Source organism: Perognathus longimembris, chromosome 1 (genome assembly GCF_023159225.1).
Source record: "Perognathus longimembris pacificus isolate PPM17 chromosome 1, ASM2315922v1, whole genome shotgun sequence".
Lineage (NCBI taxonomy): Eukaryota > Metazoa > Chordata > Mammalia > Rodentia > Heteromyidae > Perognathus > Perognathus longimembris.
The window spans coordinates 76,058,487-76,074,069 of NC_063161.1; the positions used below are offsets into that span (position 1 = coordinate 76,058,487).

Below are 15,583 nucleotides of genomic sequence, written 5' to 3' on the forward strand. Positions count from 1 at the left end.
CCTTTGCCTCTCAAATGCTGGGATTAGAAGAAGGCACCACCACTCCCAGGACATCCTTGATGGACTGGTTGCCCTGTGTCTGTAGGGACTTTATTTTCAAACAGTGCATTTGAATCAGTGGGCAGTTTTGGGATGTGAAAGCAGTTCAAAAGTAACACCATGTGTTTTTGCAGACTTTGCAATTTTCTTCTGGAAAATCCAGATTATCCAAAGAGAGAAGATAGAATCATTATCAACCCCAGCAGTAGTCTGCTCGCCAGCCAAGATGATATAAAGGCAAGTGTCCTGTATGGGTTTGCCATCTGTACCTGGAACTGCTCTGCCTTTTTCGTCATCTTTATTTATCAAAGGAAATACATAGTTAGGACATGACTTAAAAGACTAGAAAGAAAAATGGGATTTCAGAATGTAGTCTTTCAATGGAATTCCCCTCCCTATGCCTCTTTGAACTCTAGATTTGACTCAAAGGAGTCTTCTTTTACTGCTACTCGTTTCCCCTGCCCACAAAGAAGTAATTTTTCTCTGGCTTAAATCCGACAGAACAAGAATTGTCCATGATTCTTTGTCTCAGAGCTATCCTTCCTAACATTTTATTATGAAATTTTCAAACATACACAAAAAATGAAATTTTTTACATTATCCACCTTTATACCTGCCAGTCATGCTAATAAAAAATATATAAATTTCACTTTATCACACCTTTGTCATCTGTCTGCCCAACAGCACATCTTTGTATTTCATTTCATTATAATGTTTTTCATGGTAAATTACAAAAGCATTATTATACTTCCTTGTAAATACTTTAATGTGCAAATCAGTACCAGGAGTAAGTATTTTTGTCCTGGTATAAGATTTGCATAGAATGCCTATACCTGTTTAACCAAGTCCATGTCATATGCAAAGTTTGGTTCTTTAGGCCTCTGATCATTGTCTTCATTTGTGATGTAAACTAGCATTCAGTATGCTGTGTGATAGGGATGGTTCTGACCTGCCTTATTAAGGCCTAGCACTTGATCCTCCTACTCTCCACAGATTGTTTTGACTTCCTCTGTTATGTGTTCTGGAGCAGGGGGAAAGTTAATTTTTATTTTTAAAACATTTTGAAGAAAGAAAATAGCTGAAAGTTTGAGTTTAGGTCCCAGTAAAAATTCTTTTTTTTTTTTTTTTTTGCCAGTCCTGGGGCTTGGACTCAGGGCCTGAGCACTGTCCCTAGCTTCTTTTTGCTCATGGCTAACACTCTGCCACTTGAGCCTCAGTGCCACTTCTGGCCATTTTCTGTATACATGGTGCTGGGGAATCAAACCCAGGGCTTCATGTATGCGAGGCAAGCACTCTTGCCACTAGGCCATATCCCCAGCCCTCCAGTAAAAATTCTTTACTAGTCTGACTAGTAAAACTAGTCTGTGGACTTCAGACAGATAGTTTATCCTCTGTAACTACCATTTTGTTATCTTGTTACAGAATTACACAGTAATTCTGAGACGAAACAAAATTATGATTTTCTGTAATATTTAATTTTGAAAATTATTCTCTCTTCTTGGAGGCATGCACTGTCATAGGGCATGAACTATTAGCCCCTAACTTTGAGCTTCTCTCACTCCAGCTGCCTAAGGTAGACTTCTTTGACTTTGCCACATTGACTCCTCTTGACCAACGCTGCTTCATCCAAGCTGCTGACCTCCTGATGGCTGATTTCAAGATGCTCAGCAGTCAAGACATCAAGTGGGCCCTGCACGAGCTCAAAGGACACTATGCAATAACCCGAAAGGTACACTCTTTGGTCTTTCCACTGGGTCACACTTCTTTAGTTTTTTTTCTGGGATAACAGTGAAAATTGGGACAGTTTGTGACAACAAAGAGCTAAGTTAGAGTAACGATAAACAGACAAAAGTGTTTGCTGGTTGGAAAGAACCAAATGCGTAAAAGTTCTACATTAAAGCCAGCTGCCAGTGTCTCACATATGTAATCCTAGCTACTCAAAAGATTTGAGAATTGAGGTACCTAGGCACCCCTGGCAGAAAAGTCAATGAGATTTATCTGTAATTAACCAGCCATAAGCTGGAAATGGGGGTTTGGTTTGAGTAGTAGAGTGCCAGCTTTGAGTGGAAAAGGCTAAGGGATAGTGTCATGGACTTCAGTTCAAGCCCCACTGTTAGTACCCAAAACAACAACAACAATAACAAAATAAACTGCATTAGAATCAGGGAAGTTCCAGTTTGATCATAAGACCTTTGGAGTGATAAGCTATACTATGGAATGCTGGATGACTACAGTCTGAAAGATGTGTCAGTCCTGCTCCTCCTGATTTGCTTTAATTTGGGGCAGTGACACACCCCCAGGTGGCTTAGTTTTCAGTTACCTGAGGGAAAGTCTGTGAGGAGACAGGAACATGTGCCCGGTGAGGATGCTTTGCCAGAAGAAAGTAGTCAGTTCCTGAAAGCTCCCACAGTTTCCCTAAAGGCCTCGGGAAAAATGCCACATGAAGGCCCTAGTTCTGGTGCTTAGGCAGGGTATTGCAGTTAGTGGGTTGTAAAGAAATGCATATTTAACAAGGCTGGCTGTGCAGCTCCTGATAATTGTGACTGTCAGCTTGCACAGTGTGAGCAGTGACAACATTTGCTCCCACCTCTTGCTTCCTCTACTGTCTTCAACTCTTCTGCTGCTCAGATGGTTGTAATGCTCAGCTAACACTGATATTTTCCCCAGATGACAAGTGTAGCATTATTTTAATGATTAAAATATGCACCAGGTATTTTAAGTGAGAATATTTCAAGTGAGGCCCAGGTGAAGGTAGCTTGTGCTGAGCCTAGGCCAAGCTCCTTCTTTCAGATTGCCAAGATTGGGTCATCTGTCAGCAAACTCCTAATTATGGATTTATTTTAGGTAAAATTACTCTGAAAAAGTAATTCTATATCTTATTTTTATTCTTCATTCTGTATAATAGGGAATACCTGTACTGTCATTGGAAAGTGAGCTCCTCCAAAGTAATGACTACAAGACAGAAAGGGCTCTTTGTTGTCTAGTATTTAGACTCTGCCTAGTCCTTCACTGCCCTGAGCTCCAGAAGAGCTCATGTGAAAAATAAGGGCAGAGGTTAGTACCTCTAAGTGATAGAGCATGTGCTTAGCCTGTACAAGGCTCTAGGTCCCTTCTCCAGCATCCCAACCCCTTACTTCTGGAAATCAGCATCCTTTCCCTGGGAGGGTCGGAGAGACTGCACTCAAGGTCTGGTCATTCCACAGCCTCTTCACTGTAGGGTTTTAGGGTTTTGTGGCTTAATTGTGGCTCATCTTGAATCCACTGTGGTCCTGAAGCAGCTTAATGATGGGGATTTATCCACATCTCCTGAGCTCTTTTCTGCAGCTTTATGTGATTTTACTAATAAAGAGCAGCTTCCTTCTTGTCCCATTCCTCATGTTTCTCTTTACTGTTTTTGTTTATAAAAGCATCTTTTTGTTTGGGTGGGTAGTTTGGAAATCTCAATGTACTTTGAAATAAGATGAGTCCAGACTGGACATGCTCTTAGGCAGAGCTAAAACATCATGTGGCCAGTTCAAATTGAGGATCTCTTTGTTGTGAGTGGTGCATAAGAGTTCTGTACAGAGGATAGGACTGTTATGTGGACAGGGGTGTGGAAAATACCCAGGGATGATTTTGAATTATGTAAATAGCACTGTCTAACACTCAGAAGTTTGTTTTCACTGGACCTCATTTTCACTTTTTATTGTAATCATCATACACATATAAAGATTGTTCCCTCTACACAAGAAAACTGAAGCTCAGCAACAGATAACGATTCTCTCCCATACATGAAGCCCTGGGTTCGATTCCCCAGCACCACATATATAGAAAATGGTCAGAAGTGGTGCTGTGGCTAAAGTGGCAGAGTGCTAGCCTTGAGCAAAAAGAAGCCAGGGACAGTGCTCAGGTCCTGAGTCCAAGCCCCAGGACTGGGGGGGAAAAAAAAAAGATAATGGTGCTCTTAAAAATTCCTAGTATTGGGCTGGGAATGTTGCTTACTAGTAGAGTGCTTGCCTAGTATGCATGAAGCCCTGGGTTTGATTCCTCACTAATCAACCACATAAACAGAAAAAACCATAAGTGGCACTGTGGCTCCCTGAGTTCAAGCCCCAGGACTGGCACAAAGAAACAAAACTGGTTTTGAGCAATCTTTTAAGTTTCATCATAACAACAAATTTCTCAATACAATTTTAATGTAAAGAAGGTATAGAAAGAACAAGCCCTGAAAGATATTATCAGCCTAGATTAGAGTATCCAGTGAAACTATCCTTCATAATTAAAGGAGAAATAAAAACAGCCACCCAGCCCCCTTCATTAGAATGTCTTTCCTCACCATGGCTAATCTTCCACACTAAGGGAGTTGCTACCTCACAAATCCTCCCACTGGGATTAAAGCATGTGCATTATGTGAGCTTTTTCCACAGCTCATATTGGCAGTCCAATATCAGGGCCCTCTATTTATACTTTGTGTTGTAGTTTTCAATCTCCCTTCTCCAGTCAGAGTAGCCAGAGACCAGCTCAGGAATCCTAGCTGCCTTTCTTCTGGGTTTGTTTCTTGCTAGTTTCCTGCCTACTGCCACCTCCTCCAGGATTTTTTATTTTCTTCCTCTGTCTCTCTTCAGAATCTAGCCTCCTCTGCATTGCCATGTATAAGATGTTGTTAGAGTGTTGTTAGATAGTACTGATGACTCAGGTCTATAATCCTAACTACTCAGGAGGCTGAGATCTGAGAATCACAGTTCAAATTCAGCCCGATCAGGAAAGTCTGTGAGACTCTTAGCTCTGATTCATTAACCACTAGAAAGCCAGAAGTGATATTGTGGCTCAAAGTGGTAGCGCACTAGTCTTGAGTAAAAGAGCTCAGGGACAATACTCAGGCCCTCAGTTCAAAACCCACAACCAACAACAACAAAAAAGATATGCCAGTACCACTCATCAGGTAGGAAGTGGCACAGAATTTATCCCCATGCTCTGAGTATACTTAGTTTTTATTTCCTTTTTTTGTCCTTTAACCTGCCAGTAAATATTTTGGTTCTGAGTCCTTGGAAATGGAGATAGCAGGATGTTGTCTGTCTTGCAATTGCCTGGTACTGGTGAGAGACACAGGAAGAGAAGCTGACATTGAGTGAGAATGACATTTGGAAACTGACTACATGTTTGTTTGTTTTTTTCTTTATTGTACTTGGGATTGAATTCAGGGCCTTGCTCTTGATAGGCAGCTACTCTACCACTTGAGCCAGGACCCCCAATCCTATATGTTTTACATATACTTATTTTCTATTTACAGCAATAACTAACTTTTTCCTTTCTCAATTTTTAGGCCTTTTCTGATGCCATTAAAAAATGGCAGGAACTTTCACCAGAAACTAGTGGAAAAAGGAAAAAGAGGAAAGAAATGAATCAGTATTCCTACATAGATTTCAGATTTGAACAAGGTAATGAGCTGAGTGTGTCTGACAGTGTGCAAAGCTCCAGTTTGAGCCTTTCCCTTCTGTGTGGTCATTGAGGGGATCTACAGCTCTTACAGAGGGCCATGCTGGGTCAGACATAACTGACAAGTCAGGACTAAGTTTATTTTTTATGTTTGTTTTTTTTATGTTTGTCTGTCTGTTTGAGCAGTACTAAAGTTTGAACTCAGGACTTGTGCTCCATAGACACTCTACTGCTTGAGCCAAGCAGGCTTTTGTTGTCTTATCAGCGCATCATGCATTTCATATAAATAGAATCAAACTATGCATAGTCCAAAGTAACTGGCATCTTACCAAAATGTTTTCATAGTCCCATCTATGCAGAATGTTTTATTCTTTTTATTGATATTGCCTTTTGTATTCTATGAGCTTACTGCATTGCTTTGTTTATTAATTGATGGACATGTGATTGCCCAACTCGTGTGTGTGTCTTTTGTCTGTGTACCAGTACTTGGGCATGAATTCAGGGCCTCATGTTCTCAGTTGGCTTTTTCAGTCTGCCACTTGAACCACACTTTCAGTTCTGGCTTTTTACTGATTAATTAAAAATATGAATCTCATGAAAACTTTTCTGCCTTTATCTTCAGATATGAAAACGTTTTTGCCTTTATCTAGATCTCATTCTCTTGTAGCTAAGATTACAGATGTGAGCCATCAGCTCCTGGCCTGCCTAACATGTATTTAACAAAGAATCAAAAGCAATTCAGTGGAGGAAACATAACCTAATTTTTTTCTCTCTCTTTTTAATTTACTTGGGTGATGTGTAGAGTGATGTACAATTTCATTAGTGAGGTAATGAGTGCATTTCCTTTAGTATAGTGTCTTCTGTCTCCATTCCCTCCCTCCCGTCTCCACCCATGCGGTGTATAGTTCACTTTCATCAATGTCCAATGAGCTCTACTGCTGTACTTTTTCACTCTTCTTCCCTGAGTTCTATATCTTCCTCCCAACCCTTCAGAAGATGTACACTTGAAGGCACAATTCTTAAAGGTAAAGAAGACAGAATCATGAAAAACTAAAAACGTTAAAAAAAAATCTCTTGTTTCTTTGCCATGGAGTTTGTTTAAGTATGTATATTATTTCCTAAGAGTATCCTCTTTTGGTTTCACTGTGTTGATATCTAGAATTTCTTTCTAATGGCTATGTGTAAAATTCCATTGTGTATAGGTATCATATTTTTTTGATCCACTCATCTATTGTGGGTTATCTGGGCTGTTTCCATATCTTGGCTATTGTAAACAGTGCAGCAATGAATATGGATGTGCAGGTGTCCTTAACCTGTCATGATGTTCAGGATAGATGCCTAGGAGTAGTATGGCTGGGTCACAGGGAAGGTCTATGTTTAGTTTTTTGAGGAACCTCCAGACTGCTATCCAGAGTGGTTGTACTAGTTTACATTCCCATCAGCAGTGCAGTAGAGCTCCTTTTTCCCCACATCCCCACCAACATTTGTTGTTCAAATTCACAATGTGTTGGCCAATCTTACTGGGATGAGTTGGAATCTCAGAGTTGTTTTGATTTGCATGTCTTTTATGGCCAGGTATTTTATGGCCATGAGTATTTCCTCATGTATTTCTTTGCCATTCTTAACCTCTTCTTCTGAGTAGTCTCTGCTTGGCTCCCTTACCCATTTAGTGATTGGTTTATTAAATTTGGGAGGGGTTAGTTTCTTGAACTCCTTGTATATATTGGATATTAGGCCCTTGTCTGATATATTGCTGGTAAAGATCTTTTCCCAGTTTGTTGGCTGTCTTTATAGTTTAGTAACTATGTCCTTAGCTGTGCAGAAACTTTATTTTATTTTATTTTTTTTTTGCCAGTCCTGGGCCTTGGACTCAGGGCCTGAGCACTGTCCCTGGCTTCTTCCCGCTCAAGGCTAGCACTCTGCCACTTGAGCCACAGCGCCGCTTCTGGCCGTTTTCTGTATATGTGGTGCTGGGGAATCGAACCTAGGGCCTCGTGTATCCGAGGCAGGCACTCTTGCCACTAGGCTATATCCCCAGCCCCAGAAACTTTATTTTGATGTAGTCCTACTCGTCAAGTATCTCTTCTGTCTGTTGTACTCCTGGGACTCTATTCAAGAAGTTTCTACCTATACTTATAAGTTCTAATGTTTCTTCTACTCTCTCTTGCATTCGTCTCAAAGTTTTGGATCTGATATTGATTCACTTTGAATTGATCATAGTGCATGATGACAAACAGTGTTTGTTTGGTTTTCTGCATATGTATGCCAAGTTTTCCCAGCACCAGTTATTGAAGAGGCTATTTCTTTTTTACTGTAGTCTTTGGTTCCCTTGTCAAATATCAGATAACTGTAAGTGTATGATTTTATTTCTGGATCTTCTAATCTATTCCATTGATCTTCAGATCTATTTTTGTGCCAATACCAAGCTGGTTGTTATTTTTGTTTGTTTTTTACATTTTTAAAAAATTTTATTGTCAAACTGATGTACAGAGAGGTTACAGTTTCATATATTAGGCATTGGATACATTTCTTATACTGTTTGTTACCTCCTCCCCCATTCCCCCCTCCCCCCAAAGCTGTTTTTCTTATTATGGCTTTGTACTAGAGTTTGAGGTCTGGTATTGTGATAACCACCCACGTTGCTTTTCTTTTTTTTTTTTTTTTTTGCCTAGAATTTTTTTGGCTATTCTAGGTCTTTTGTTGTTCTATATGAATTTTGGGATTGTTCTCTTTATCTTGGTAAAGAGCGTCATTGGGATTTTGATGGGGATTACATTGAATTTGTATGACATTTTTGGCAGTATGGCCATTTTCACTATTGATCCTACCTATTCATGAACATGGAAGGACTTTCCATTTCCTGGTCTCCTCTTTGATTTCTTTCTTTAGATTTTTATAGTTTTTGCTATAAAATTCTTTCACATCTTTGGTTAGGTTAATTCTTAGTTTGTTTGTTTTTTTAAGGCTATTGCAAGTGGAGTTGTTTTCAAGATTTCCCTTTTTGCTTGTACATTATTGGCATACAGAAAGGCTACTGGGTTTTGTGGGTTAATTTTTTTCCCTGTTTTTTTTTTTTTTTTTTTTTTCCAGTCCTAGAGCTTCAACTTGGGGCCTGAGGTCCCTGGCTTCTTCTTGCCCAAGGCTAACACTCTACCACTTGAGCCACAGCATCACTTCTGCCTTTTTCTATATATGTGGTGCTGAGGAATTGAACCCAGGGCTTCATGTATACGAGGCAAGCACTCTACCACTAGGCCATATTCTCAGCCCCCTATCTGCTAGTTTGTCAAAGTGGTTGGTCAGCTCTAGGAACTTAGGGATAGAGTTTTTCGGGGTCCTTTAGGTATAAGATTCTGCCATCTGCAAGTAGGAATCGTTTTATTTATTCTTTGCTATGAGAATCCCTTTTATGTCCTTTCCTTGCCGTATTGCTCTGGCTAGGAATTTCAGAAGTATATTGAAGAGGAATAGAAAAAGTGGAAATCTTTGCCTTGTTCCTAATTTTAAAGGAAATGGTTTAAATTTTTTCCCATTCAGTATGATGTTGGCTATTGGTCTATTATAGATAGCCTTATTTTTTTTAAGGAATGTTCCTTCTATTCTAGCTTCTCTAGAACTTTTTTTTTTTTGTACTGGGGATTGAACCAAGGATGTTGTGCTTTTCTACTAAGCTACATCCCAGCTCTACTCCAAAACTTTTAACATGAGTGGATACTGTATGTTGTTGAAGACTTTTTCTTCAGATACAGATGTGACCATGTGGTTCTTTTCCTTGGTTCTGTTGAGGTGGTAAATTACATTTATTTATTTGTGCATGTTAAACCAGACTTGTATCTGTGGGATGAAGCATAATTGATCAAAATATATGTTTCTGTTAGCTAGTATTTTATAAAGAGCTTCACACCTATGTTAATCAGAGAAATTTTTCTGTAATTCCCTTTTTTTATTGGATTCTTACCTGGTTTTGAGATGCTATGATACTGGCTTCATAGAACAAGTTTGGAATTTCATAGAAAAGCTTGAGGAGTATTGGTGTTAGTTCATCTTTATTTATTTATTTATTTATTTTTGGCCAGTCCTGGGGCTTAGACTCAGGGCCTGAGCACTGTCCCTGGCTTTGTTTTGCTCAAGGCTAGCACTCTGCCACTTGAGCCACAGCTCCACTTCTGGCCATTTTCTGTATATGTGGTGCTGGGGAATCGAACCCAGGGCCTCATGTATATGAGGCAGGCACTCTTGCCACTAGGCCATATCCCCAGCCCACGTTAGTTCATCTTTAAAATTCCTAGAGAACTCAGCAGTGAATCTATGGGGACCTGGGCTTCCCTGTGGGAAGACTTGTAATTACTTCCTCAATCTTGTTGCTTGTCTGGGTTATATCTTCTTCTTAGTTCAGCTTAGGCAGTTTGTATATCTTTAGAAATTTGTCTGTTTTTTATTGATTTTCCTTTTTTATTATAGATATTGAAAGTAGTCCTTTATAATTGTTTGGGTTTCTTGGATGTTTGTTGTAATGTTTTCTATGGCATCTCTGATTTTATTGACTTGAATCTCATCTCTTCTTTGTCAGTCTTGCCTAGCAGTCTTGTCAATTTTATTAACTTTTTCAAAGAACCAGCTTTTTGTAGGAAACATCCTTTTAAACAAACAGTGCTAAAGTAATTATATATCTGTAGGCCTAAAACAAAAGACTAGAAAGTACAAGCTCTGTTCATATCCCAGTATGGGAGAACAAACAGTGAGTAAATTAAAATTTCTCTTTGGAAAAGGCCATCCTGACATACATAGTAAGCTACAAGCAGTACTCTTTCAGCTTTTCTATATATGTGAATATTTTTAAATTAAAGAAAAATACATGCAGAGCTTTACACTTATCAGAATTACTAAAATAAAAAACTGAACATATCAGATGTTGGCAAGCATGTGGAGCAACTAGAACCTACACATTGCTGATACAAGGATATAAATTGAAACAATTTCTTTGGTTTATTTGTTTGTTTTTGTTGCCAGTCCTGGGGCGTGGACTCACGGCCTGAGCACTGTTCCTGGCTTCTTTTTGCTCAAGTCAAAAAGTGGCACTCTGCCACTTGAGCCACAGCGCCACTTCTTACCATTTTCTTCATATGTGGTGCTGAGGAATCGAACCCATGGCTTCATGTATACGAGGCAAGCACTTTACCACTAGGCCATATTCCCAACCCCGAAACAACTTCTTTGGAAATCTGACATTTTTTGCAGTAAACATCCCATTATTTGGCACTTCCTCTTCCTGTATACCCAACTGAATTGTAGGTTGATCAATAAACAGTTATAGATCACTCTGTTCATAATAATCCAAAGCTCTAAAGTATAATGGGTAATAATTGTTTAGCCACCCCATGATATACAATTGGTAGCAAAGGTTTCACTTGGTATACACAAAGGAAGGCCAGAAGGTGTGAAGTCATTTAGGATTGGTGAAAGGCACAGTTTTAGCTGCAGAGTATGTTATGGAAAGGCCTAAGTGGATGGGGGGTGGGGGGAGAGAAGCTGCAGGAGACAGGGAGTGGCTAGCCTGGACTCCTAGTACACAGTTGTGTACACGATTGTGAATTGCTATGTGTCTTACAGGTGACATAAAAATAGAAAAGCGGATGTTCTTTCTGGAAAATAAGCGGCGACATTGTAGGTCCTATGACCAGAGGGCCCTTCTTCCAGCTGTGCAGCAAGAGCAAGAATTCTATGAGCAGAAAATCAAAGAAATGGCAGAGGTAGGAAGCCATGCTTTGCACTTAGAATATGTTTCCCACTTGCTCCCTGTTGGGCATGATACAAAGCTATCCTTTTAAGATTTACCTTTTTAAGCTGGGTTTGGAGGTACACATCTCAGACAGGAAGAGCACAAGTTTAAGGTCTGCCTGGGCTACCTAGCAACACCCTAAGAAACGGTGTTTGTGTGTGTGTGTGCACATGTGCACACCTGCATATGCATGTGTACATGCCTGCTTTTTGGTGGTTAATTGGAGATATGAGTCCGTGGACTTTTCTGCCAGGGCTGGCTTGGAACCTCAGTCCTCAAATCTCCACCTCCTGAGAAGCTAGGATTGCAGGCGTGAGCCACCAATGCCCAACCATGGCAGATTTTAAAATAGGAAACAAAACTGGGTTTTATAATGATTCAGACTCAAGTTTTCTAACAATCAGACTGTTAGAGAATTTGAATTGGAACTTCATAATGTATGTTCCACCTCTCTGAGGTTTTAGTGATGGAAAAACCCCAGAGAGTGAGTTTCCATTTAGCTATAAGGTTTTCTCAAATGGAGTGTCAAATGTTCAAATCAATCAGAATATTGTTTGTTTAAGCATTTTCTGTAGCAGTATCTCTTAGAGTAGCCCCAGGTCCTGGGTTCCCTAAGAGTTATTACAGGATCTGTGAGATCACACGACTTACAGCAGTGCTAAGATGAATTAGCATCAACAGTACAGAAGTAATGGTGCCTTAGTGTGAATCAAGCTTTTATAGTACAAAATGATAGGACTGAATATTGTCTTCACCACCAGACACTTTTTTTTTCTTTTTTTTTTTGGCCAGTTCTGGGGCTTGGACTCAGAGCCTGAGCACTGTCCCTGGCTTCTTTTTTGCTCAAGGCTAGCACTCTGCCACTTGAGCCACAGCGCCACTTCTGGCCATTTTCTGTATATGTGGTGCTGGGGAATTGAACCCAGAGCCTCATGTATAGGAGGCAAGCACTCTTGCCACTAGGCCATATCCCCAGCCCCTCATCAGACACTTTTTGTTGTTGTTGTTTTTAATTGTACTGGTCCTGAGGCTTGTGGAGCCTGGGCGCTATCCCAGGGCTCCTGTCCTTAGCCACAGCTCCATTTCCAGCTGTTTTATGCTTATTTGAAAATTAAGAGTCTCAAAGGGTTTTCTGCCCAGGTTAGCTTTGAACCATGGTCCTCAGATTTCAGCCTCCTGAGTAGGGTTACAGGTATAGCCCACCAGTACCCATCATACAGTCACATTTTTAAAAACTAATTTGAGCTGGGTATGGTGGTAAACAGTTATATTTCCAACACTTGAGAAAGATGCTAAAGCAAGAGAGTCAAGAATTTGAGGCCATCTTAGGTTACACAGTCTTTTTAAAAAAATTTTTAAAGAAAGTGAATGTTTCAAAAAATGTTACTTGAAATTATCTGGTTATGTTATTCATTTAATGAACAATTAAATCATTTAATTTTTGGTTATTTGAGACCCAACATGGAGCTTGAATTCAGGGCCTGGACAATGTCCCTGAGCTTTTTTGCTCAAGGCTAGCATTCTACCATTTTGAGTCACGGCTCTACTTCCAGTTTTCTGGAGATGAATTGGAGATAACAGTCTTCCTGATTTGAACTGAGATCCTGAGTAGCTAGGATTTCTTGGCATTAGCCACCAGCGTGGGAATTGGCTTTTCATTTTTTTTAACCTTTATTTTACGTAAAAACAAGCATGTGTCTGGATTTTTTATCACTGTTATCTAAAGAGTAATAAGATTCACATTCTTCTTTCTTGCCTTTTTAGAACATGTGTTCTAGTGATGACTTTATAGCCACTGAAAGATATCTTTCTCTTTCCTTTTTTTTTTTTCGGGGGAGGGGGGTGAAGCAGGTAATGGCAGAACTTACCAAAAAAGTCCTCAGGACCTTGGTGCCTTGGCTTTCTTGCTCAGTTGACTCCCTACCACTTGAGGCATACCTCCAGCTCTGACTATTGCTAGTCAATTGGAGATGGAGTCTCACAGACTTATCTGCCAGAGCTGGCTTCAGAGATCCTCTAGATCTCACCCCCCTCAACAGCTAAGGTTACTGGTGTAAGACATCAGCATCTGTTAATCTCTTTCCTTTTTAAAACTGCCTAGTGTGTCATTGGGTGTAGTACTAGAGCATACTCCATCATTTTTCTTTTGGTCAAACCTTCAGGGTTGTTTTGAAGTTTCATGGAATGGGAGAGTTTTTTGTCTTTTTTGTTAATTCTTGTTTGTTTGGAGGTGGGCAATAGCGTCTTGTTATGTAGCTTAGTCTGGCCTCAAACTCTCCATCATCCTGCCTCAGCCTCTAAGTGTTGAAATTACAGGTACTTGCCACCACCATACCTGGCTCTGAGTTTTTGCTATTATAAATAGGACCTTGGCTCTAGGCCCATCACACACAGTGAGACCAAAGGAGGATACTCTCAGGAAACGAACAGAAAGGTACAACACCTATGTACATCTGATCATACAAAATAATATTTATCAAAATGAACTCTAGAAAGTGAAAAACAGAAGTTTTTTTCTTTTTTGCTGTTTTTGTTTTCTTTTTTATTTGTTATGTCTTTGGAAGTATAAGGGAGACATAGAAATGGAGGGACAAAGGGTGAACAAATGCAGCAGTGGTACTCACTGGACAGTATGTTGAAAATTAACTATACAACTTGTGGGTGGGGATAGAAGAGAAAAATTGCAAAAGAGTTAAGGAAGAGATGACATTATCCAAAAAAAAAAGTACTGTTTACCTGATGTCTATAACTATAACCCGTCTGTACATTACCTTTATAATAACAATAAAAGATGTTTTAAAAGAAGATGGAGATAGGTGATGCAAAGGAGACTTCAAGGCCAAGATTAGTGTATGTGCCTACAAGCCAAGGAATGTTAAGGATTGTCACAGATGTCCAGAAGCTATGAGAGAGGCAGAGAGTGATTTCCCCCTCAGAACCTCTAGCAGGAACTAACCCTTCTGACATCTTGATTTTGAGCTTCTGGCTTCCATAATTAAGAGAGAAAGAGAGTATTTTTGCCAGTCCTGGGGCTTGGACTCAGGGCCTGAGCACTGTCCCTGGCTTCTTTTTGCTCAAGGCTAGTAGGGCTCTACCACTTGAGCCACAGCGCCACTTCCAGCTTTTTCTGTTTATGCGGTGCTGAGGAATTTAATCTAGGGCTTCATGCTTGCTAGGCAAGCACTGTACTGCTAAGCTACATTCCCAGCCCTGATAGAAGAAATTTATGTCACTGTTTTGCCATTAAAAAAAGACCTTGGAAAATTAAGTTGTGTATATATTGTTTCATCTTTTTAGCCCAAGACATCTTTGGGCCAGATTCCTAAAAGTGGTTCTGCTGTTTTGCATTCTCAGCAATGTTGCCTCCCAGCCTCATCAGCATACTGTGTAATCAAACTTGGTTTTTATTCATTTACTTACTCAACAAGTTGTTCTAGGTTCTTTTTTAAGACTAAATTATGTAACTGAAGAGATGCATGGTAACGATAGAGTAACATTCATTGAAGGAAATACTGTTTGTATTACCTTTATTATTTTACTTGTATCTGAATGTATGACTTTCCCCCCTCCCAGCATGAAGACTTTTTGCTTGCCCTGCAGATGAATGAAGAACAATATCAAAAGGTATTTTGAGCTGGTGCTGGTGGTGCATGCTTGTAATCCTAGCTACTCAGGAGACAGATCTGAGGATCGGGGTTCAAGCCCCAGTACCAGCAAAAAAAAAAGAGGGGGAGGAGAATACTTTGAAATCTCACCTAATTCATTTATTCTGAGTGATCTCATGGCCTTCCCTTCCTAAATCATATTTCCTTGATACCTTAAAAATAAACTTCTCCTTTTCAGTTGCTCAGTTTACCCAGGTTACAACCAGGTTACAGGAGCTAGCAGTCATTCTAACTACCTGAATCAGAACTGCAGCAGGGAGTTAGTGATAGCAATTTCTTCTTAAAGAACACTCTTAGAGGATAGTGTGCACATCTGGCCTTGGGCATTTGCTGCTGCTTAATATGGTAGTGGCCTTTTCTAATATTGAGGGAACAAGCTGATTGTGGCTGGAGTTGTCAGTGTAGTGAATAAAAAGATTGAGTCCTAGTTTGTCAATTGAAGGTACAAGGTCACTTAACTTCATTAGTTCCTTAAGATAAAGTTTGGCCTGAAGCAAGGGTTATAATCCTAGCTGCCCAGGAGACTGAAATCTGACAATTGCAGTTTAAAGCCAGCCAAGGCAGAAAAGTTTAATCAGCTGAAAGTCAGAAGTGGAGGTAGGACTCAAGTGGTAAAGCACCAGCCTTGAGCAAAAAAAGCTAAGCAAGAGTGAGAGGCCCTGAGTTCAAACCCCAGTTCTGGCAC

At 40.0% G+C, this 15,583-nt stretch overlaps 1 protein-coding gene across 6 annotated transcripts in view; it reads left to right on the plus strand.

Annotated features, from left to right (window-relative positions):
- Positions 1–15,583, plus strand: part of Rnf216 (ring finger protein 216) — a 131,915-nt gene that overhangs the window by 34,868 nt on the left and 81,464 nt on the right. For all 6 annotated transcript variants that reach the window (XM_048329859.1, XM_048329900.1, XM_048329885.1 and 3 more), the window contains 5 exons: positions 174–276; positions 1,604–1,768; positions 5,342–5,456; positions 11,065–11,204; positions 14,807–14,857. In XM_048329859.1, coding sequence (XP_048185816.1) covers positions 174–276; positions 1,604–1,768; positions 5,342–5,456; positions 11,065–11,204; positions 14,807–14,857 — 574 coding nt within the window. The remainder of the gene's footprint in view (positions 1–173; positions 277–1,603; positions 1,769–5,341; positions 5,457–11,064; positions 11,205–14,806; positions 14,858–15,583) is intronic.